Source organism: Zonotrichia leucophrys, chromosome 15, assembly GCF_028769735.1.
Source record: "Zonotrichia leucophrys gambelii isolate GWCS_2022_RI chromosome 15, RI_Zleu_2.0, whole genome shotgun sequence".
NCBI classification, from domain to species: domain Eukaryota; kingdom Metazoa; phylum Chordata; class Aves; order Passeriformes; family Passerellidae; genus Zonotrichia; species Zonotrichia leucophrys.
The window spans coordinates 6,752,139-6,774,965 of NC_088185.1; the positions used below are offsets into that span (position 1 = coordinate 6,752,139).

At 41.9% G+C, this 22,827-nt stretch overlaps 1 protein-coding gene across 6 annotated transcripts in view; it reads left to right on the forward strand.

Moving 5' to 3' along the window:
* Nucleotides 1-5,640: 5,640 nt before the first annotated feature.
* The window catches only part of CHFR (checkpoint with forkhead and ring finger domains), a 30,103-nt gene continuing 12,916 nt past the window's right edge, over nt 5,641-22,827 (forward strand). The window contains exons 1-8 of one of the 6 annotated variants that reach the window (XM_064726763.1): nt 5,717-5,763; nt 7,634-7,700; nt 10,713-10,837; nt 11,426-11,545; nt 11,884-11,960; nt 15,025-15,172; nt 16,980-17,079; nt 21,755-21,864. In XM_064726763.1, the coding sequence (XP_064582833.1) occupies nt 15,037-15,172; nt 16,980-17,079; nt 21,755-21,864 (346 nt within the window). In that variant the 5' untranslated portion in view covers nt 5,717-5,763; nt 7,634-7,700; nt 10,713-10,837; ... (1 more) ...; nt 11,884-11,960; nt 15,025-15,036. The other 5 variants (XM_064726761.1, XM_064726762.1, XM_064726764.1 and 2 more) reach the window with 5 other exon arrangements.

A 22,827-nucleotide genomic window follows, 5' to 3' on the forward strand; every position in this document is an offset into this window, starting at 1 on the left:
TGTCACAATGGGGAGCTTTAGGGGCAGCCCCAGTTGTTGGCACAGCCACAGCCGCCAGCTCTGCTCCTTTTTTCAAGACAGGTTGTGTAGCATTTGACCTCAGAGCATGAGGGTTGAAAATAACAGCATATCTGGATGAAATACAGGAATGCTGACAAGAGGAAGCATGTTTTGGGGACGCAGTCTACATATGCTTTCATCCTGAATTCAATACATGGATAAAACAAAGGGCGGAAAAGGTACTCCTTAAATTCACTCACCATCTCATTTCATTCTGTTGTTAGACATGATTGCTGCCATTCAAAAATTTTCATTTCTTTTATGGGCCTATTTATAATGTTTTATCCATGAATTAAAGGACAAAATAATATTTTCTGCTAGCTACAACTAAGCAATGGACAATTGATATGATACTGGCAGAAAATAGGGTGAAAATTAAATATCCAAACAATTTTCAAACAGGAATCAAAAGTAATCTGGAAGTTACTGTAAGCTTATATTTAGTAAAATAATGCAGATACTAAGAGGAAAATCTTTTAACATTCAAAAGATAATGTAATTATGGCTGATAAGCAGAACAATTGGGGGAGTTATTCTGGTTTTTATAGCTTTTTCATATGTGACTGATGGAAACAGTAATTTAAATCCTTTTGGGTATTGGCACAGTCATGCAGATGACAAAAGCATGAACTGTAAACAAAGGACTGCAGGAAGTGAATGCACTGTGTTAAAGAAGGACATCCAGGAATGTGTGATTCATACACAGCTGAATACAAAGAGCAAATTGGGATACCAGAGCACTCTGCTGACTCCACTAAATGGGGAGATTTTTTAATGCACCTGGAGGAATAATAACAAAAAAAGGACCTAGATAGACTAGAAAGCAACAAAATAGGGAGATTTAATGTGGAAAACTGTAAGTAAATCTGTCTAGGGAAAACTAATCCAAAACACAGATGTTTTCCTGGAGAGAGAAATCTTGAAAGCAATCATGTTAAAGCAGACAAGGAATGACAACAGAGTTAATGGTAAGTCCCTGGTGCAACAGGCAGCACAAATTAGGCTGGGGAGTTTCTCTGCATGGACTGACAGCCCAGTGTTCATCCCATACTCCTGCAGAGCACAGCTATTGCTGTGAAATGCTAATTCTAGCTGTGCCATGGGCACAGAAAGAACTCAGAGGGGAGGCAACCCTAAGAAGAAAGGTGTAAGACAGGGGATAAGCCCATTAATTCTGAAACTGAAATGCTCCTTGGCATGGCAGATCTAAAAACTAAACAGAAACTAGAAACCCAGTGGCAGATCATCTCTGCATTGCAGAGTTCGGGGTGTCTTTTATCATTCATCTGAAAATTTCCTCTTAAAAACCTGCCCATGACTGACAGATAAAACTCCATCCAAAGGCAACAATAGAAAAGGCTTTGTCTGTGACTTTTTATTAAGAAAAATGCTTTCCTTTTAAAGAAAAATTCACTGGATTAAGGGTGATTAATAAAATGTCCAGAAACCAACTCTCAGAAATGTTATTCTGGACTCAGGAGAGGAAATGTTAACCTTTTCTGGGTGGAAAATCTGCAGAAGGCAGCTAGTGGAGATAGTGGTGGCAGCGCCTGGTGGTGCCCCTGCACTGCCTGCAGAGCTACAGATATGTGGCCTGGTGACACCTTGGGCACAAATGCAATGCTGGCACATGGTTTTGTGTCCCATCCTGTTTTCCATGGGTACCGTGGGCCGCAGCAGTAGCAGGTTGGGGCAGCGAGATGCTCGGCAGGAGCACAACCAGCACTAAAGGGCCCTGCTGCTGGCTGCAGCTTTTATTTCCAGAGATGGATAAGGATAACATCTCATTTGGGAAGTGAAGCAGTTGTTGGAGGCACAGGACAATGACAGCCACCCAAGCAGCATTTCTTTCCACGTTTTGCCTGAGCTCTTGCGGGGTTACAGGGCGGGATGCAGAGCGGCGCGCAGGGATGCGCGGTGATGCTCAGGGGTGCCCAGGGGTACCCACCCCCCCAGGGCTGCCGTTCCAGGGCTGCTGAAGACCCACATTGCCATCTAGTGCCGCCGGAGCACAAGGACAGCCGCAGGCACCGCACAGGTGGCCCCGGGCCGCTGGCCCTGCACGGAGCCCGTCACTCCCTTGGCTGCGGGAGCGCAAGGCGGGCCCGTAAATCTGAGGCTGCTGTGCCAAAACTCAGCAGGTCATGTGCAGCCCTGCCACAGACCCTGCTCTGTCCCACCGACACTGAACGGCTTAAGAAATGTGCAAATAGCTCTGCTTAAGAGCAAAATACTGCAGCGACTAACAAGCTCATCCTAACAATGGAGCAACTGCGGTAAGGTTCAGCAGGGTTTGAAGTACTGAATATTTGTATATTTTCATGGAGCTTTACGTGCTGATGTACCTCTTACCTACCCACCCTCAGCCTGGCTGCTGTGGCCCTGCCCTGCCCTGGTGCCAAACAGGGCTGGGGGGGTGCAGGTTGGGCTGGGTGGGTACACTTTCAGTGCCCATTGGGGCGCTGCAGAGGACTTTGGTCAGAAACAATAAATGGTGACATTCTGGTGGGAATTGGGGTGTTCACCTCAATAGCCAGGATCCAGCTGTGATAACTCAGCCCTGCCAGCTGTGGTTCACCTGCAGGGAGAAGGGAAGGGGAAGGACAGGCTGAGCAGGTTGGGTCCCACCCTGTTCCTGCTGTAGACCCTGTGTGTCTGTCCTGGCACTGCTGCTGCTCCTGTGCTCTCTACCCAGAGGTGAGCACATCCCATCAGTAAATCTCTACCTCCAAAGGACAAGACTGTAATTACAGTATTTTCTGTGGTATCCTTCCAAGCCAATCACTTTTATACTTAAAAAGGCACAAACTAAATATTTTTCATGGGACTTCCCACCATAAGAGACTGAACTGTAAAGTGTTCTTATGTGTGCTACAAGGACACCCAGAAGCCTCAGGTGAGACAAGGGTTGCAGTGTGCTCAGTAGCGTATGCATGTTTAATAAAACTCAAGGCTTGTCTGCACAGAGCTGGCAATCTGATTGGGACAGGACAGAGGAGTGAACACGGCACAGTGATTTGTTCCACATCACAAAACAGTTCAGTAGCTGACCCAGGTCTCCCAAATTTCAGCTTGCCAGCCAGTCTTTTCAGTTAAATGTTGTACATGGTGGAGTTTGTTTATTTTTCAGACTGTGGTTATGCCCTTGTAATGGAGGACTCCCAGAAAAAAAGAGCCTCTTCATGGTTTCATGGATTCAATGATAGAGGAGAGACCCTGCTCACTTGCCTTCCCTTCTCATGCCATAACTGGGAACTCTGAGCACCACATGGCAAAGGCAGAGAGATGTGGCACCCTCAGCTGTAAGGACTCCTGAAAATTGTACCAAGCAACCTCATGACACTTCAACAGTGAAGTGACAATGTGTGACCAGCCAGAACTCATGGCTTTCCAGCAATGCAGGTACAACTGATGAGGTGCACAGCAAGATCAGCCTGCTCTTGTCCCAGGAAGGATGGCTGGAAGGGGTGAAGCTTGAGGACAAAAGTCCTCTTGCATATCTTGGTCTTCTGCCAGGAAACCTCATAAAGAAAAAGCCACTCAGAAACATCAACTGATTGTGATAAGCTACTCATCTCTCATGGGAGTGTATGTGCTCTGAGGGTCACTCACCAGGCAATGAAAGGGAGAAAACAGCACTGTTTTGGTAGCTGAATGTTTGCAGGTGTTCAGAAGACTGGGGGGAAGAGGGAACTCAAACTCTTTCCACATTTTGCCTAGGAGTCTGTCTAAGATCTTACAGGTGTCACAGGGGGGAGACGGAGGGGTGGGCAGGGATGAACATTGATGCTCAGGAGAGTCCAGAGGTACCCACCTCCCCTTAGGTTACTGCTCTCTGGAAAAACATCACCTGCTGAAGCCCTGTAAGCAGAACATCCTTTTATGGAGACAAGCAAATTTTTAGAAATCCAGTCACTGTAAAATCTTTCACCCCTAATATCAATTTTTCACTAAAAAATCTGTTTATTTTAGGCCTGCTGTGTCATAACAGATCCAAGAGCTGCATTTTCTCTTGGAAAGAGACAATGTTTTGTTTAAAAATATTACCTTTTCATAACGTTTAGTCTCAATGTCTATACAAGCTTTTAAACTCTGGCTCTCTGGTGCAGATGAAGGAACAGCTTCTTCCTCAGTGTAATTCTGCCTAAGCCCATACATTTACAAGGGGGGGGGTGAATTTTGTCCATAAGGTTTGTGATTCTGAGGCAGAGGCTTATTGACAGGCAGTGTGCTGAAGATATTTACATTCAGCAAGGCTCATAAGCCACTGAACATCTGTTCTCTCGTTAGCAGCCTCCTCAGCATTTGCCCTGTAGGCAATAATCTACAGGACAAGTTTCCCAGCATCTAAACTACTGTAGGATAATTCTTTAACTAAATGGAAAGCAAAGCCCAAGGCCCTGGGAATTCGCTTTTGTACAATAATCTTTTGTGTGCATACAGTGGAAACCAGAGGATTATGGAGTCAAATCATGAGAATTCAGGTCAAGTGAGATTTGGAGGGGGAGGAGAAGATGACAGAAGCACCAGTGGGAAGGTAGTGATCCCAGGGGAAGTAACGTGACGCTTGCAGATAAGCCTGTTCTGCTGTCATGCTTTAATTTTACACATCAGTATTAAAATTTCTGAGCATTGCCAAACATCAACTCTCCTTTGCTGCATGAGGTCCCTTTGTGTTGGCTTTTTTCTCCTCTAGCAACTGCGTTATTTTGGAGTATCCTTATGTCTGAGTTATTTTCTTGTGGCATGCCTCCATTTTCTAGCTCTTTATTATTTTTTTCTGTTTGAGAATTTGTGTGTTTAAATCTCCTTCCTCCCTGTTACAGTGCATATTTTTGCCCCCGAAGAAGGAGAGGAATGATGGGGAGGACTCCATCTTATCAGAAGGCAAATTAAGTACTTTATTATACTATATTATTCTATACTATATTACATTACACCTAAACTGAATCTGCCAAGCACTCCCCTGCCCAGCATCTCGTGACTGTCAGTGACAGTCCTGACACACACACACACACACCTGGATCCAATTGGTCAGTGAATCAAAACACTCACACCAGAATCCAATTATCAATTCCCTTCAGGTAAACAATCTTCCAGGATGCATCCCACCTCTGAACAACACAGGAGTAGTAAATGAGATAATTGTTTTTTCTTTCTCTGAGGTTCAGAGAATGTGAAACCCAGAAATATTCTTGGGAAGAATTGTGCCTTGCTTTTCTCTGTGAAGAGAAATGTGGTGACACCCTGTTATTTTTCTCATTCTTGCTAGATCAAGGGTTTCAAAGATCCTCTAGATATACAAAGCAATTCATTTATCTCCCCTGGACATTTGCTTAATGGAAGGAAGGAAATGTCACAAAAGAAAAGCACTATGAAAAATGTGATGCTGCTTTTTCTCTTTCTGGCAAGGGATTGATGTGGATGTCCAGACCAACACCCAGAAACTCTATTCAAATGCTTGTCTGCTCTTCCCACAATGCAGAAAGATCCAGCTGAATCCAATCAAATGTTTAATGTGCTCTTGGCTGGTTTACACTGCCGGGCTGATGGGAGGATGTGCTGTTGGGCAGTGACTGCTGGGAAAACAGTGAAATAGAAGGTGTTAAATTATCCATTGGTGTAAGCAAAAGAGAAAACACCATCAAGGAAAATTCAAAAGACTTTTGCAAGAAACTGAACAGCTGTACAGCTCATCTGAACGTGAGGATTTCCCTTACCTTGATAAGAGACAATATGGTAGAAAGTTGATGTTCTACATGTGGCCTAAAATTTTGTCTCAATTGCCATATGTGAGACCTGGAACAAAATATCTCCTCTACTGCTTCTGTGAAATATAACATGTTAAGCAAGACACTGCAAAAAGTAACTTTATTTTCTGCTCTGCAGTGGTAGCAAAAGTTTGAGTCTCTTGGTGTTTGGAACCATGAATGTGCTGCAGATTGGGAAATGTAGGGGGAAGAAGGTTTGGTTGGTTTTTGCTTTTGTTTTCTTGGGGGTTTTTTTGGTTGGCTTTTTATGTTTTGTGGGGTTTGTTTGGGGTTTTTTGTTCTGGTTTTATTAGGGTTGTGGTTTTGGTGGTTTTTTTTGGTCACAGCATTTTTGCACTTCCAAGAAAAGAGCAAATGAACCTACTTGGATAGGATAGACCTAAGGTTGTCCAAAGAATTGTAATTCAGTCTTTCTCTGTGTGTGCTATGATAGACCTGAGCTGTGTGCTTACACAGTTTTCCTTAACACCTCTGAGATATTCTGTGTTCTTGCTCCTTTTCCTTTGTGTCCCCTTTTTAGTTGTTTAATTCATATGTTCCAAATGAGGACAGACTGCATGCTGGGCCAGGGAGGGAGGCAGGAGGGATAATAGAATCCTTTGTGGGGAGTAACCCACAGTTTGGATGTCATATTTTAAAAGTATGATACAGAGTACAGATGTTATGGGTTGTATTAGCTTGGTCTGCAGGGAATGACATCCTGTATTGGATGAAATGGTTTGACCTCTTCTATTGAAATGCTAATGTTTGACCATTTCCTCCAGCAAAGTGAGTCTCATTATTTCTCATTGTAGCCTACATTTACCCTTCCTCCACTCTGGCACCACCCTGACCCCAGAGTTTCTGCTTTTCCAATATGCACTTAAAATTTGTCTGCTATGTGATCGTTTTATGAGGTGATATCATGAAGCATAAGTATGTGTTCCAGCTGTGTTAGTGACCCTGCCTGTAAACCAGGGAGGTTGGCTAAGCACTCTCTTGCCCTCTTGCTTAATGTGACTCACAACAAGAAGATGCAATGATCCAGACTGCAAATGTGAAAGAGTGTGAAAAATCCAGATTAGACCCTGGAAAAAGGAAATTCTAAGTGAAAGTGACTTTTTATCTCTTTGTGTCTTCATGTTGACACTGCATTAGGAAGGCTGACATCAGATATCTCCAGAGGCCCAAATCCAATTTTGAATCAAATGTAAAAGACCAGCTTGTAAAGGCCAAGAATGAATTGGTTCTGCCAGAAGAAAAATTAGCACAGAAACAAGCTTATTTCCAGAGAATCTACTGAAATAATGACATGATGCCTTGATAGGGATTGTGCTTGTCTGATTTTATTTTTTAAATTAGTGAAAGTTCACCCTTTGAAATGACCAATCTGTATAAGGAACATATCCATCTCCAAATTTGTTGCATGCCATAATCTGTAGTTAAGATTACTTAGTTAGCATTGAGACAGACTGCCCTTTTTATTCTCTGTGTCTGTTTTAACACTAATCCCTGAACAAATACAAAGGCAAAACAGGTATGTGCCTGTCCTATTCCCTTCCACTGACATCTGTGAGAAGCTGCAGCAATCTTGGGCTGCTTAGCTGTCATGCCATTTCTTAGTGCCAAGTTCTCATATTGCTGCAGTTCTAGGCCATTTGCTGTTGCAGGAGAAGATTTAGGTCAGTGGGTTTTCAACCTTTTTTGATTTGTGGACCCCTAAAAAATTTCCAGCAGTAGTGCAGACTCCTTTAGGAATTTTACATATGTAGATTGCTGTCTGGCACATATGAATTTTCTTTTTCTGAATCACTTTTTTTCAGATTATTTAAAAGTTTTTCATGGGCTTGCCAGGGTCTACAGACCATAAACTGCAAACCAATGATTTAGGTGAGCTCTTGAACCATTGCTTCTCCACAAACACACTGCTGTAAAAGATGAGAATGCTGTAAAACGAGTAACAAGACCAATGTTTTGGGATTGTGACTTCTAGTCTGTCAAAGCTGAATACAGGGTATTTAAGTAGCCAGGGTTTACATATGAAAAACCACATGGTGATGGTGTTCCAACACCCATGCTCTCAGTGGCTGTGGATGTTGAGCTATGGGTGTTCCAACACCCCCATAAATCATAGCCAGTTGCCTCCAGAGTTAGCCAGCAGATAATATAGGATTTTTGGCTTCTCAAAGCCTACCCCAAACAGAGGTCTACAATTTGATTTCTTTATACTGAGACCAGACTTAGGAGGAAATACAGAAAAATGGAACAAAGAGGTGATACAAACTGACAATGTGGCAGGTAAGGGGTGAGCTTTGACTCCTAAAAGTTAATTAAAATGATAGGCTGGGTCAATGACAATTAAAATGATAGACTTGGGTCAAAACTGGAAAATTAATAGAATAGCTTTTTCCTTGCTGCACTCAAGAATGGTGAATCAAAGGAACGTTGTAAATAGAAAGTGATTTGGTCAAAGCAGGCCACTGCCTAGGAAAAGGAATGGGGCAAAAAAACAAATGACAGAGAGAATAATGCAGCAGTGGAGATGCAAAGCAAAGATAGCATAATTATGGGTTCCAGCTTAATGGATGGAGAGAAAGCATATATCTGATTTGGTTTACACAGAGAAACTACAAATGTGGGCATCTTTTTGACCAGGAGTGCCAAGAACGAGGTTGAAGATGATGTCTTGACCTGCATTTCCTCTTTCTCTCCTTTACTTGGCCTTTGTTGTAAACCTACTATTCTCTAGCCTGACACTGATCTCAAGGTCACTGTTTTCATCCTGCTCTTATCCCTCCTGCCAAGAGGTTTATAGAACTTGGTGTTCTTTATAATGAAAGTATAGTGCCCATCAACCAATACTTCCAGATTTTCAATTTTCTTTTTGGCCTCCTAAGGCTTTAATATGAAGCCTTCCATCTCACTGTCCAACAGAACTAGTGCTCCTGAATTATGGCCGATTTCCTCTTAATATCCACAGCAGGGATTTTTAAGAAATCAAATAACAAATAAAAAATGTTGCCACATCCCCCAGGGTTGACTCTCTGCCAATAATAAGCCAGAGAAGATGTTATGGGACCTTTTGTTTCTGTACAGGACATAGAAGACAGAACTTTCCCTTTCTCAGGGGACAGTTCAGTGTAAACCAGGTTAGTTTACAACCAACTGCACAAGTCTGCATCTACAAAGGTAATGCCAAACAAAAATATAAACATTTCTCTAGAATATGGCATTGAAACAAAGTGAGGAATAAAGTAAAATTAATCCCAGTGTCTACTCTGAAGATCATGCTACTTAGGGCATGTTATAATTCACCAAAACCATTACTAGACTTCCAGGTACGTCCAGCAAAAGATTTTTAATTATTATCTGTTGTCTCTGCTTCAGTGCCTACACCAGGCACAGCTCCCTACACAGTCACAGAAACCACTCCCAGCACTCAAGGCTTTGGTTCATGAATTTGCTGTGCTTCCACAGCAATTCAAAGTCTACACAAGTGATCATATTTTTAGCTGATGCAAAGCTGCCAATCAGTGTGTGCACTGGAGCTCCACTGTCATGAGGAGCTGAGAATTGAGTGAGGTGATTTTTTGGAATAATAAGTATCTCTTCTGCATCTCAGCAGGGTGTTAACTGACAGCCCTGGGTCCAATATCACTCTGATAATGGATTAGTATAATATTCAGGCTCTTCTTTCATTCTGTCAATGTCCACACTTATATGATATCATGGATTAATTATGTTGGTTTTCACTGCTAGCATGGACTGTTGTTGGTAATCTCAAAGTAAGAAAAGTAAAATTGCAAGAGGTCAAATTAAGTATATATCAGAGATTCTGTCTTTTAGTATTGGAGTCTCACAGAAATTGTCTCCTTAAATACTTATTCAGCAGAGATTTTACTGACAAGTAGAAGATAACCAGGCACTCTTTCAGTAGTATTTCTGTGGGAACCAGAATGGCTTGACTGTATGATTATTTTAGCTTCTGTGTAGATAAAAAAAACCAAACATGAGCAGTGAAAAGCTGGAAAAGTTTTGATATTATTATATATGATTTCTCAACAATTTTCTTTTTTTTCTTGCTCATTTGTCTGGAAATAGTGATTAGATCAATTTCCCTAAGACTAAAGTAGTTGCCTGCTCAAGGCAAAGTTTCTGTTTTAAGTGACAGATTTCTATTTTCTGAGCCAGTGAAACTTCTCCACTGCTCTAATGACATTTACAGACATCCTACTTATAGCTGACATTCCCTGCAGACCTATAGAAAACCTGATGACACTCCTGACCATGTTTTCTCCGGCTTTTCTGTGTCATTTTAGTTCTTGTGTCCAGGTTTCTGTCCTTATTCATAAGCTACATACAGCTGCCACTGCATTTGTTACTTCTTCCTTCCCCAAGGTCTCTTTTTTCCAAAGGCTGAGATGGATGTAATTCTCCACTCAGCCACTCTTAAAGCTCTTTTCTGAGGGATGTAGCCTGTCTGAACTCTGCAGAACATGTGTGTGACATTAATTGTAGGACCAGTCAGCAGTTTCTGACTTCAAGAGAGTTTTACAGCTGAAAAATTTCACTCTGGACACTGGAGCCTTGGCTCAGACTGGAGGGGTGCATCACTCAAGGGTTACTTTGAAATGTGCAGGATGGGCAGTTCTGTCCTTGGTGTGGATAACTCTCACATTTTTATTTTCCAGAGGTGTTAATCTAGCACCCCCTGGAGGAAGTACATTTCAAAACACTCAAAGGAAAGAAATACTTTAAAAATCTCCTTTGATGCAATCAGTTCTGCAACCAGACTGTAAATTTTCCCAGTTTTCTACGGATTCTTTGCAGAAATACTAATGTAATTTTTCTGCAGGCAGGTTTTCATCCTGAGATAATACATGCAATTTTTTTTTTCCTTAGACTAAACATGTCAATCTACGATTTTCTGATGAAGTGCTGGAGGATTTCTCAAACTTCATTAATTACGTGATCAAAAAGAAAACTTGGACTGCCACTCATAAATGACAAGAAGAACCATTAAAAAGGTCTGTGTGAATCTGGTCCAAGAAAAGTGAGAGTAAGTGTATGTCCATATGCTTGTGGCTAGGGTGGGCTCCTGCCAGGTAGGATGGGGGAAGATTTACTGTAGGGCTGAGCCTGGATCTGCAAAAAAACCCAAACCCACGTCTTGGAAATCCTAAGGCTATTAGGAATAGTTCAATTTTTCAAATCAAGTGGAATTGCTTTCTTTATTAGACAGAAGAGACCATCTGCTGGGGCTTGCAAGCTACCTACCGAGTTTGATGTTTGCAAACTGAAAAGTGCCAAAGGCAAGAATTTGAACTGCTTTCCCCCACCAGCCAGGGGAGAATAAGGGAATAAATAATGCCAAAAATGTATTTATGCAGCTTTAAAATTCCATTTGAATGTAACAAAATAGTTGTTAGCAATTTATAAGTGTCAACAAGGGAGTTTTTTTATTATTATTATTAGCTCTCTTTGGGAAATACCTGGCTGCATTTATAAAGTGGTTTCAAAGACATCTGGGAGTGGTGATCAGTGCTGCATCCAGTGAAGCTCACTGGGGAAGTGTGAACAAAAGTTGCATTATTTTTGATCTCTGTTTGCCATAGGTCAGCCTCTCCTCGTTGCTCCTTCTCCCCCAGCACCTGTGGTCCCTGCTGAGAGTATCTTCTCCCTGAGAACTGCATTGCATCCTGCTTCCTGCATTAGCTCCCCTGTGCAAGATTTTGGTGTGTTGGTTTTGTTTGCTTTCCTGAAAGATCTTAATTTCCCAGGGAGTCCTTCCTTTGGAGGTACTGAGACTCATTGCTGCTTAACTTTGTAATTCATGGGTAATTCCATGCTGGTTGTCCCCACTCTGAAAGTGTCCCAGATAGTAGCAGTGGTCAGTAAGGGATATCTGGATGAAAAGCATAAGAAAAATGACATAAATGACATTTTTCTTCTTTCCTGTTCATGTGATGTCTCTGGCTACCTTCCTTTCTCTACCATATAAAAAGGAAGAAATCTGGGGCTGGCTGCCTGACTTGGAAAACCCTTCATGTTAACAATGTATTCTCATTTACAGCATGGCAGGAGCATAGATTATCTGCAGGACTGGGCTATCCGTATTTGGGAAAGTGCTTGAGTAAAAGCATGTCCTTGGTATGTTTTCTTTTGCACTACAAAATTGTTTTTTCCTTACCTACAGACAAGCAGCCAGTGGTCAGAAAACATAGCTGAAGATGGCTGTGGGATAGCATTACTCTTGCTGGTTTAGGATGATTTTAAATACTTTATTTTCCATGCAGAACGCACAGTTATTGATCATGAAATATGTTTTTCAAGTTGCTTTTTCCAGATCTGATATTAAGAATTTGATATTGCTTTCTCCAGAGGTGAAAACAAAAATATGAGGAGAAAATTAAATAGCACCAGTCTTTCTGAATGTTATCTACAGGGTGATAGAGAGCTTCAAACATTAATGCAATACAAATGCATCTGAACATTTACAGTAGGATTTGAGTAGCTGCCTTCAGGTCCTTTTAAACCAAACTCCTTTTTATTTTGTACTTTGTAAGGATGTCCTAAATTTCTTTTGTGAGGGCCAGTATCAGAGGTGACAGTTTCCAGCTTGTACCCCTCCATCCACAATGGGGTATTTTCAAACTGCTGGCTTGTGTATCACTACTTGTAGGGGAAAAAAAAGAAGCAATATTTGTATCTTCTTTTTCTCCTGGCATATGTGTACCTACACAATTCAGAGCCTGAAAACTCATTCCATCTAGAATGAGCCTGAACAAAGCTAGGAACAAAGAAGAGAGGGAGGTATATTGCTAAACAAACCTTAACTGAGGGAACAGATGGGAAAGGTGATCTCTAGAAAGAGATCCTCTCTATTCTGCCCAGCTCTGGAGGGGGACAAGTACAAAATGGGGCTGTTGATAGATGGATTATTTGGAATGTGGTATAAAATTACCCTGAGCTGGGAGGGAAGTGTGGAGAGTGTATATGGAGAGCAGTTACAGCAGTCAACTGCACACAGCAGATCAGTACATCTCTAATTATTATTTGTCTGGCTGGCTAAGCAGTGCAGCATTTAAAACCTAATTTGTTGTATAATTTAATTTTAATTGAGTCTCCTATCCACACAGGACTCGTTAAGCTAGCTGTATGTTTCACTTGCTGTCTTTTTACATGGATACTATGGGAGAGCTGCAGGAGCTGAACCAATCGTGTGCTTGCTTTGTGCTATCACCGAGGTGCAGTAATTCCTTGGTATGATTGCAGAGGGATCTCTTGGCAGGACTGTTTGGAAAATATGTCTTCTCAATGCCACAATATAACAAAACAACTTCTTCTCTTAGCTAATGCTACAGTTTACACAAAAGATTTGGTTGTTGGGTTGTTAGTTGCATCTCCCATGTGCTGGTATTTCCCTCTGCCACTCAGAGATAACAATTACCAGTCACTGTGAGCAGTAATAAAAATGAAGCAGCATGACAATTCTTTTGAGTGATTGCAACTTCCATTGATGTGCCTCCCTTCAAATGTATAAAAGGCTCTATTCCTCAGTGAGGACAAAGGTGAAAGCAAGCAGGGTCTTTTACAGACAAACCCTTTTGGAGGAATGGACACATTAAGGTCTCAAAGAACAATTTTTTCACAATATTATTACTAAGATAAGAGTTAAAAACTAAGGTCAATTACAAAAAGCTCTTAAGTACATGCATCAATTCTGACAAATGTGTGCTTAGATCTTTTTCCTCACCTGGGGATCATGTGATTGGGACAGTGGAAGAATACTATGTTAGGTATCAGTCAAAAGTGCAGATCCAAACATTGCTATATTTGAATACTTTTGTTTCTAGCAGTGGCCCCATACAGATGTCTTGCACAGGCTGTGAAACTTCAATGGCCAAGAGGAGCTGCACAGATCCAAAGAGAGAAAAAAAAAGCAAAATGTGAAAAGTCAAGCAGTAAAAGCAGCACAGGGCTAAGGCTGGTTCAAGAAAAAAAACTGTGGAGGAAGCCACGTTGTGGTAGTTTTGTGTTCCCCCTGGGATGCCTTTGGCAGCTGCAGTGTGCCTAGAGCTCTGGGCTTTGTGGTTTTCAAAACCTTAACCCTGAGCGGAACCCTAACCCTAACAACTGCACGACAGTCATACTCTTTTACACAAAGGACCACCAATTGGACGACATGGCAATGAGGCGGTCGATGCAATAACAAAGAGACAAGTCCAAGTTCGGAAAGCTTTGTCCCCGATAATTCCAGGGTTTACCCTGTAAGAGTTTTCTGAGCAAAACTGGTGGTGCCCCCTGCACGTGTGACCCCTTCCTCACTGGACACTGATCCTGCCTCAGTCCAGCTTGCTTTTGAAAGTCTGGAACAGCAGCGTGTGTTGTTTATTTATCCACTGATGGCAAACCAATGCCTGCTCAACATCCTAGAGTTAAACTATAACAATTTTTTGGTGGATGAGACCGCTGAAACCACCTGAGCCGGCTTCTAGCACACACGGTCGCGGCGAGACGACTGATCTGCCCGTAACAAAGATGGCGGCGAGCGGCCGGGCCCGCCCACACCCGAGGTTCCTGCCCATATCCAAGATGGCCGCCGGGGCGTCACCGCTTCTCAGCCCCTCCCCATCCCTGTTTTTTCCTATGGGCAGCGCACAGCGCGGCCTCACCGGAAGCGGCGGCGCTCCGGCCGGCCCGGCGCGGCTCGGTGGCGGGCGGCGGAAAGCCCGCCCCGCGCGGTGCGCCGGCCAATGGGCGCGGGGGCCCGCCCCGGCCGCATCAGCTGATGGGGCAATGTCTGTTGACAGGAGCCGCCCGGGCCGCGGCGCTGGGGTGAGGGGCCCGGGACGGGCCGCGCCGCGGGGCCGCCGCACCCCCGCGCCTCGCCGGCCGCCCCCGCCCCACTCCTGGGAAGGCAGCGGACGGACGGAGGCCGCCGCCGCTGGCTCTCCCGGCTCGGGGAGGGGAGCGGCCTTGCGGGGTGGGGGCGCCGGGAAGGGGCTGGGCTGGCTGCGGGGGGCCGAGCGGGAGGGAGGGTTTGGCGGCGCCGCACAAAAGGGAGCGGCGGGGCCGGGAGAGCCCCGGGAGTGCGGAGGGGCTGCGGGGCAGCGGCGCGCCGGGCCCGGCCCCGGGGGTGCCAGGGAGCGCTGTGCTGCCCCAGGGGCCGTGTGGTGATGGGGTTTGGGTTCGCTTTGTTTGTTTTTGTCAGATGTGAATCCAAATGGAGCAATCGGAAGGAGGCGAGCAGAGCCAGCAGCAGCCGCAGCCCTGGGGGAAGCTGATCCGGCTGGGTGCAGATGAGGCAGAGCCGCACGTCCTGCTGCTGAAAAGAGAATGGACCATCGGGCGGAGGAAAGGTGGGACAGGGACGGGCAGCGCTAGCCTGGGGCAGTGTGCGGGGACAGCAGCCATCCCCCTCCTGGCCTTTACAGCGCTGGGAGCTGGACTGAAACTAGTTGCGTTTGGTGCTTGCCAGCCCCCTCTGAATTCCCAATTTACCTCAGCTGTGTGAATAAGTAGTTTTATGCTGACCTTTTATTTTTCAGTAACTTGTGACACGTTTTAAAGTCAGAGTGCCTTTTTAGGTAGTCTGTGGCAGTTTGTGCAAATAAGGAAGCCCGGTTGTTGATTCAGAAGTTTCTGTGCTTCAGTCTTGTTTACGTTCTAGTTTCGTTTCTGTGGTTAAAATAAGTTGGAACTGCGATGCAAAATGCTTCGGCTTCACAGAGAAGAAAACACCCACATAAAAGCCCTTAATTCTTCTGGCCTTATAAAGACTGCCAACAAGTTCTGAAAGTTTCTCTGAGAGTCGATTTGAAAGCTTTACTCCCAGAGTCTAGGACTTGTACTACTTGCCTTTATTTTAAAGGATTTCATGGTCACTGTGTTTGAAACAAGGACTGAAGTGCTTTAACTTTCTTTTATGCTGCCTTTACAGTGCTAATTTTCTTTTTCCTGTTCATCAGTTCAAGCTGTTCGGCTGATCAGTCACTTCCTGTAAATAGTTGTGAGCAAACACCAGATGCTATAGCTCTATGGGAAAGGCAGACAGTGTCTTATAGGAAAAATGTTTTGCAAATTTACAGTTGGTGATATCTATTGAGATTGCTTATCATTAAACTGTGGGTAAATTCTTCAAGTTGATGTCTGTTTGAGAGTTGTCTGGCAGAAAAAAAGGTGAATTCTTCCTTCTTCAGTTGCAAACAGCTTTCCATAGCTGTTTGCTAATGAATTAGTTAAATGGATGGTTACTAGAATACCAAATTATGACTTTATAAGCAATATGAGGTAGTGCTTGCTGCTTTCCTGCTGAATCTGTTGTTGAGATCAGTTCACTCACAGTGTGAATAGGTGGAGGGGAATCGCGGTTGTTAATTATAGCTTTGGTGTAAGCTTTTAGTGCTTTGAGTCCTTTGTGAGAGATCAGTGGAGAGCCTTGAGTGTTGCTTTGAATACTCAATGTTAAAATGAGGTAAAAAGACAAGATTTTCTCAGAGCCCTTGAGTTGTAGGTAGGAAGTTTTTATCACATCATCATGGCACTTCTCCTGTGTCTCCCTAAATCTTAGTCCTGAATTGTAATTCTCTTCAGCTTTGTTAACATAATAATGTTGTCAACAGAGATGAGGAAAACTTTCCTGTTTGAAAACAAACAAAAGATTGTAAGATAGAACAGTGATAATAATTTTTACATATTTTTTTAATCAGTTATTTGTTCTTACTACTTCCCCCCAATACACCAGAATAAAACAAGTTAAATCCAATTAAACAGCATTACAATGAAGTGGAAAAAGAGCTGAGTGCTGTGACATGTGTGCCTTTAGGAGTTAAACTGAGCACCTCAGATATGTGTGGATATTTCTGTAGCACTCTAGAACAGAGTAATTGTGATTTGATTTCCATCTTTGAGGGCTAGGACTGGGGGGAAAAGGGAACTGAAACATCTTCACATGGTTGAAATGGTTATATCAGCACATGGTTATATCTCACCACTTGTGTTTATGTGTCTCACACTAGGCTGTGTTGCTGCCTGTGTGACAGCAGGAGTTTTGAACTATTGCAGATGTACATGAGTCAGTTTATGTTGCATTTATAGCCATGTAGAATGCTGATCTGACTGTGTAATGTGTATTTTTAAGCTTGCTGGAAAATCTTTCTTTTTAAGGCTGTGACTTATCTTTCCCTGGCAACAAGTTGGTGTCTGGAGATCACTGTAAAATCATAGTGGATGAAGAGTCTGGTCAAGTGTCATTGGAAGATACAAGGTTGGTTTCTCAGAATGTTCTTGGAGGGACTTTTGCCAAAAGCTCAGCAGGTAATACTAACCCTGAGCTACCATAATATCATATTTAATTGCCTTCAGGGTTGAAACAGGGATTGAACATGATATCCTTCACAATCTCAAATGTGAAACTTTCCTCTTTATCTTTGTACATCATGGGCACATTCTGCTGGCCTGCCAAAGTGCCCCTCATGGCAGCTCTGGCCCTGCTTTGTTGTCATCTGCAAACCTGATAAGGGTGTATTTCCTCTCCTCTTCAAGGTTGTCATTAGAGATAGATCCAGGATAGATTCCTGCAGGGTTTATACTCCCAGAAGCTGTGGGACAGAATGCTAAATTTTTGGGGAAAAAAGATTAGCTGGGATGTCTGGGAAGGGTTTATAGTTGTCATTCTCCAGTATAACCCTAAATTTCAGGGTGTTCCAAACGACAAACCAAACCATGTTTGCCTGTCATGGCAGCTTCAGTGTGTAGCTATAAATCTCACCTGACAAACTGTCCCTGGCAGAATTGGTTTAAACCCATGTTATGACAGAACAAGCTAAATAAATTGTGCATGATGCAGAAACATTCCTGCCTATTTTTTCCCCTTACCCACCCCCTGAGGCAGAAGGTGCAGCCAGCTGAAAACTAGCAAAGCCAAATTAAAGTGAATTTTGTGTATGGTATATTCATGAAAAGGTGAGGCTTGTAACAAGGTAGTGTAACAGAAAGGCTGCACCGTGGAGCATTGCCAGGGAGCTGCTTGTGCCTGTTACACTTCTGTGTATCTAACAAAGAGTAAATCCCTGGAGTGCTCTCCCTCTTGTGAGTTGAAGTGTGGCTGCCAGCTGCTGAATCAAGAAACCAAACAGGTTTGATATGACTGCTTGCAGAAAACCCTTCTGGTTCTTCTGGGTCTTCCAATGTTTGTGCCAAATAGCAGATGAGTCCCAAAAAAATCAGGCTGAAAGAAGATGGCTCTTGAATGTTTGAGTTGGCAGTACAGATGCTCAGAGTCACAGAAAAATACTGCAAGGTCAGCTTTTTCTTCTCTGAAGTGGAAAATAATTTGGAAACATTGCTGTGGTCAAGCTCAGATTTTTCTGGTGAAGAGGAATGCATTGAAGGAGGGAGTGAGTGTGGGACAGTCAAACTGAGTGGACTTTGTTTCTCTGTTGTGTCTAATCCAAAGAATATAATCAAATACATGCAGACAGCCAACATTTTGTCTTCTGATAGCATAATGAGTTCTTGAATGTACTTAAAAGAATTACCCAAAATTTGCAAGTGAAAGAAAATGTTTGGAGCATTCAAAATTATTGAGTAAATAAAAGTTTGGAAGTATCAAAAGCCAAGAGTTAGCAAATAGTAAAATAAATTACTCAGACTTGCCCTCTTTTGGGATATGTTTCTGCTTTATTTTCCAAACCATGCAGTAGTTGCTTTATACTGCTTGGAAGAAAACAAATTGTACAAGCTGACCTAACACAGTGGAGGCAGCAGTTGGATTTCTCCCAGTAAAAGCAGTTGTAAGATTCTCCATTTTGAAAAAGAAATGTTAAAGGCAACTAGTGTAATTTCTTGTTATTTTGTAGACTTTTTCCTTTTAAGGTTCTAAGTAGTAGGGGATGTTTCTGATCAGGAAACAATTTAGACAAGGCTGATACTCATATGACAGGCAAGCAGATACTCCCTTTCTGTGGGTAAATCAGAGGTTGATCTGCAGTTGGTGCTGGTGTCCCTTCTGCTATTGAATTCTCCTCACCCTCCAGTCAAAACTATGTCTATGAACATTGAGAGAGTGGAGAATTACAGTACAGAAAGGACTCTGTACCTTAATAGAATTCAAAACTCATTTTAGTTTACAGTGTGTTCAGGATTATATGCACTTCAATATCGGATAACTGTTAACTCAGAAGCTTTAACATAAACTACATTCTTTTTCTGGATGGATGCAACTAAATATTAGAAATTATTAGATTGGCATTTTTCTTGGAAGGATATGAAAGTTTCTTACAACACATGGATCATTCATCTACTTCAAAAGTAGCCCTGTTCTGAGTGAAGCTGTTAATATCAGTTCTGCACAGCAGATGGGATTGGGAAGAAAACAGAATTTATGGTTCATTAATGAAACTGTAGAGTCATCAACCACATTGGAATTGAGTCAAGGCCTGACTTTTTTCGTACACTGATTAAAAAAGTGACATTGGAACATTTTGTGACATAGTTTCACAACACATTTTATATCTGATAGTACTGTTTTTCTTCTGCACTTGAAAAATGGTACAGCCAGTTGGCATCAATTCAATATCTAGTCCTAATGAATGGCCTTCATATTTGGGCTTCTCATTGTACTTTCTACTTATTTTATAGGGAGCTTAATTTGAAACATAAATGTCATAATTTGTCATGTGTGTCTACCCACAACATTAATCTGGAATGTCACCATATCTGTTAAAATCCTCATGCTAAAGGCTGGAATTGGAAGTGAAAGGCTGATACAATTATCTGGGATAGCTGAATATTTTTTTCCCTTTGGTTGTTGGCTGAGGGATAAATACAACTGCTTTCATTTACTGATGCATCGAAGAAAAGCTTATGATTTTCAGTGTCAAGTGATATCCATTTATTCCTATTTCATTTGGGTCCATGTGTGCCAAATAATTCATTAGTCAGCTCTCACTGAAGTCTGTGTAACTACAGAGCTGAAAAGATTTGGCTGTCTGTGGTCAATTTGATGGATAGGGTCTTGCATAGCTATTTCTGCATCTTGCTTTGTGGAACACAGCCTGAGTGGGTTATTAGATGTGTGATATTTTGGGTTTTTTCCTTTCCCCAAAAATACCTTGTGTTATTGTCCCCCAGAATAATCTTGGAACTTGGCAGTCACGACAGAGTTACTTCACAAAATACATTATTGTGACATTTCCCCCCCTATGTTTAGTGAAAAGTTTGGGCTAGGAATTGTCTGTAGAAGTTAAAATTCAGTACAAGACAAGTCTTGTTACTTGAATTTAGCTGATTTATTATAAAAGAAGGTCTAGAGCATTTGGGGCAGATGGGAGATGCCTTCTGGAAAACTGAGGAGGTCAAATTTGATGTTTCTTAGTTTTGTTAAAGGACTTCTGACAAGGTTCAGAGATTGGTGTCAACTATTTATTTGGCAATTGAAGGAGATACGATTTTTGCTTCAACATAATGTTTTTAAATGTTATCACTACCACCAGTATGAAGTAAAAAATCAGTGTTGTTTTTAACAGAGGGACTAAAATTCTATTTTCCTCTTAATTGCTAACCTTTGGCAATCATTTAGTGATTTCTCTGTTCTGCTGGTTCTTCAGTGCTTATGTCTTTCAGCCTAGCCAACACCTGTATGCCTGAGGGGAAAAGGATGGACTATGAGTAGTTTTCTTGCTTGTAGGAGCAGCTTGAAGTTTCATCAGTGTGGCCCAAATTTTTTTTTTCATTTCTTGAAAGTTTAAAGCAGCATCTCATTTATGTTGGATTAGTTGATTCAGCCACTCAGACTGCGGAAGCAGCTGCAGCAGCAAGACCAAGAACTGATACCTTGATCACAACTTGCTGTAGTGCTTCCAAAGGGCTTGGTTTTCCTTTTGGGCTTTGAATTAATATTTTTGTGTTAGAAAAGACAAGGGGGAAGTGCTTCTTTCCAAAACATTCCCCTGCAGTGAGGGACAGTCCACAATGCCCTGGGCACGGGCCGTGCCTCCAGGAGGTGGCAGCACAGCTTTGCTGTTATTTCTTGCAGCTGCTCTGCAGAGGAGGAAAAGCAGATATTTTCTGTTCATTCATATTTGGTACCAGTTGCTGAGATTTTGAGTGGCAGAAGTGTGAAATTCGAGAGGGCTGCAGCCCTGAAGGATGCTTACTGCAAGGGAGCTGGAATTATTTAGTGCTTGAATAACTTGACTTTATTATAAAACATTAATGGCTTGTGTATGCAACATCACCCATAGTTAAGGGGATAAAGAAATTAATCAGCAATGCTCTGCATTTTTATTTTCCCTAGTTTAATTTCTTCTACAAGTATTAAATTTTTCATCAATATAAAAATAATTCATTCCAATTAATCTTTCATTATGTGTCACTTTTTTTCACCTTCTTAACTTCTCTCTTTCAAGTTGCAAACAGTCCAAGTAACATCACAATTTTCGGTTTTTTTCATTTTTGAAGGAGGAGGGGGCACAAAAATTACCACTGTATGACATCCCTGACCGTACAGGGGAAGTTCCTTTGTCGGAGAACATCTTAAAAGATTTCCAGTATTAAATGGAAAACACAGCCTGGAACTTTTTGAATAGAACTTGTATTGTCCTTTTGGTTTTATACTTAAAGGGTGGAGACTATTGTACAGAAACAATCATCTCATTATTTGGAGACATTAGCCAAATATCAGGGGTCTTTTGTCTGTCAACTGCCATCTCTTTACCAGTAGTGCAAATGAGTTTTGAAGTTCCAGTGGCTCTGCATTTCTGTCTTTAGGAGAAATTTTTTGTTGTTAAACTTCCTTTTTTAAAAAGTATTTTTTAGTCCACTTACTTTTTTAGGGGGCAGCCAGTAGCTTTTCTTCTTTAAATGTATCTTGTGTTTTCCCTTCCTTCTCCTGTGTAATTATGAAAACATTTATGCTAAGTTATCTTTTCTCTTTACAGTACTAATGGAACAGTAATTAATAAACTGAAAGTGGTTAAGAAGCAGACATACCCCTTACAGACTGGGGATGTGATCTATGTTGTTTACAGAAAAAATGAGCCAGAGAACAGTAAGTGAATAATACTTTTTAAATGGTGTGCTTAGTCATTTTCTTTTGAGTCATGAGGGAAAAGAAATATCAGTATAATAAAATTGAGTAGTTCTGCTTTAAAGAGAAATCTGTTTAAAAACAAGTCTCTGGAGAAGAGGTCATGGATGTGCCAGAGACAAATCTGAGCAACTGTCTGAAATTTAAATGTGCCTAGAAGTAATTTTGGTAGAACTAATGCATGGAATGGTAAGTAATGAGGTTCTAATCACATGTCCAGTGCTTCTTTTAGAAGTCAAATTGCTGGGGTAGTTAGTGATACTTTATATATCCCAGTGAAGCAGTTTTTAGCACCAGCAGGAAAGGCTGCAAAAGCTTTTTGTTTTGTGTGTGTAGGTTTTTTGTGTATATATGTTGGCTTTTTTTGTTTTGAAGAGGAAGAGGCAAAATGGGGAGGAGATGGGGAGAGCCCTACAGTGAAAGTAGAATTGGTAAACCTGGAACAATGCTATATTTACAGTTTTCATACAGTAATAAATATATAAACTGTGAATTTTAAAATTCCAGATACATCCTCACTGTTCAAATACTTCCTTCATGAAATTGCTGATAATTAATTGACAGACAGATTTATGCTGTGTGGTGTAAATTTTACATGAAGCAGTGATAAGCTGTATTTTTCTGTCTGTGGAGTTTATCTCACAAATCTGCTCTGAGCTGGCACTATTGCACTTGATGCTACTTAGATGAATCACTTTGGTGAATTTTCCAGGCAATGAACTGAATCACTGATTTCCATTTGGGTTAATAAGTAGTTAAATTACCAAGCCTCCAGTTTTGCTTTTTTCAGCTTTTCCATCTTCATACACAGAGGAAAAACTTAGGGCATGCCTGTTTGGCCATTCTAAGTCCTACTGAAGGAGACAAAATTTTAACTTCTGATCAGAAAAAGGATTGCTGCAAACTAAGACAGTCTTATTTGCT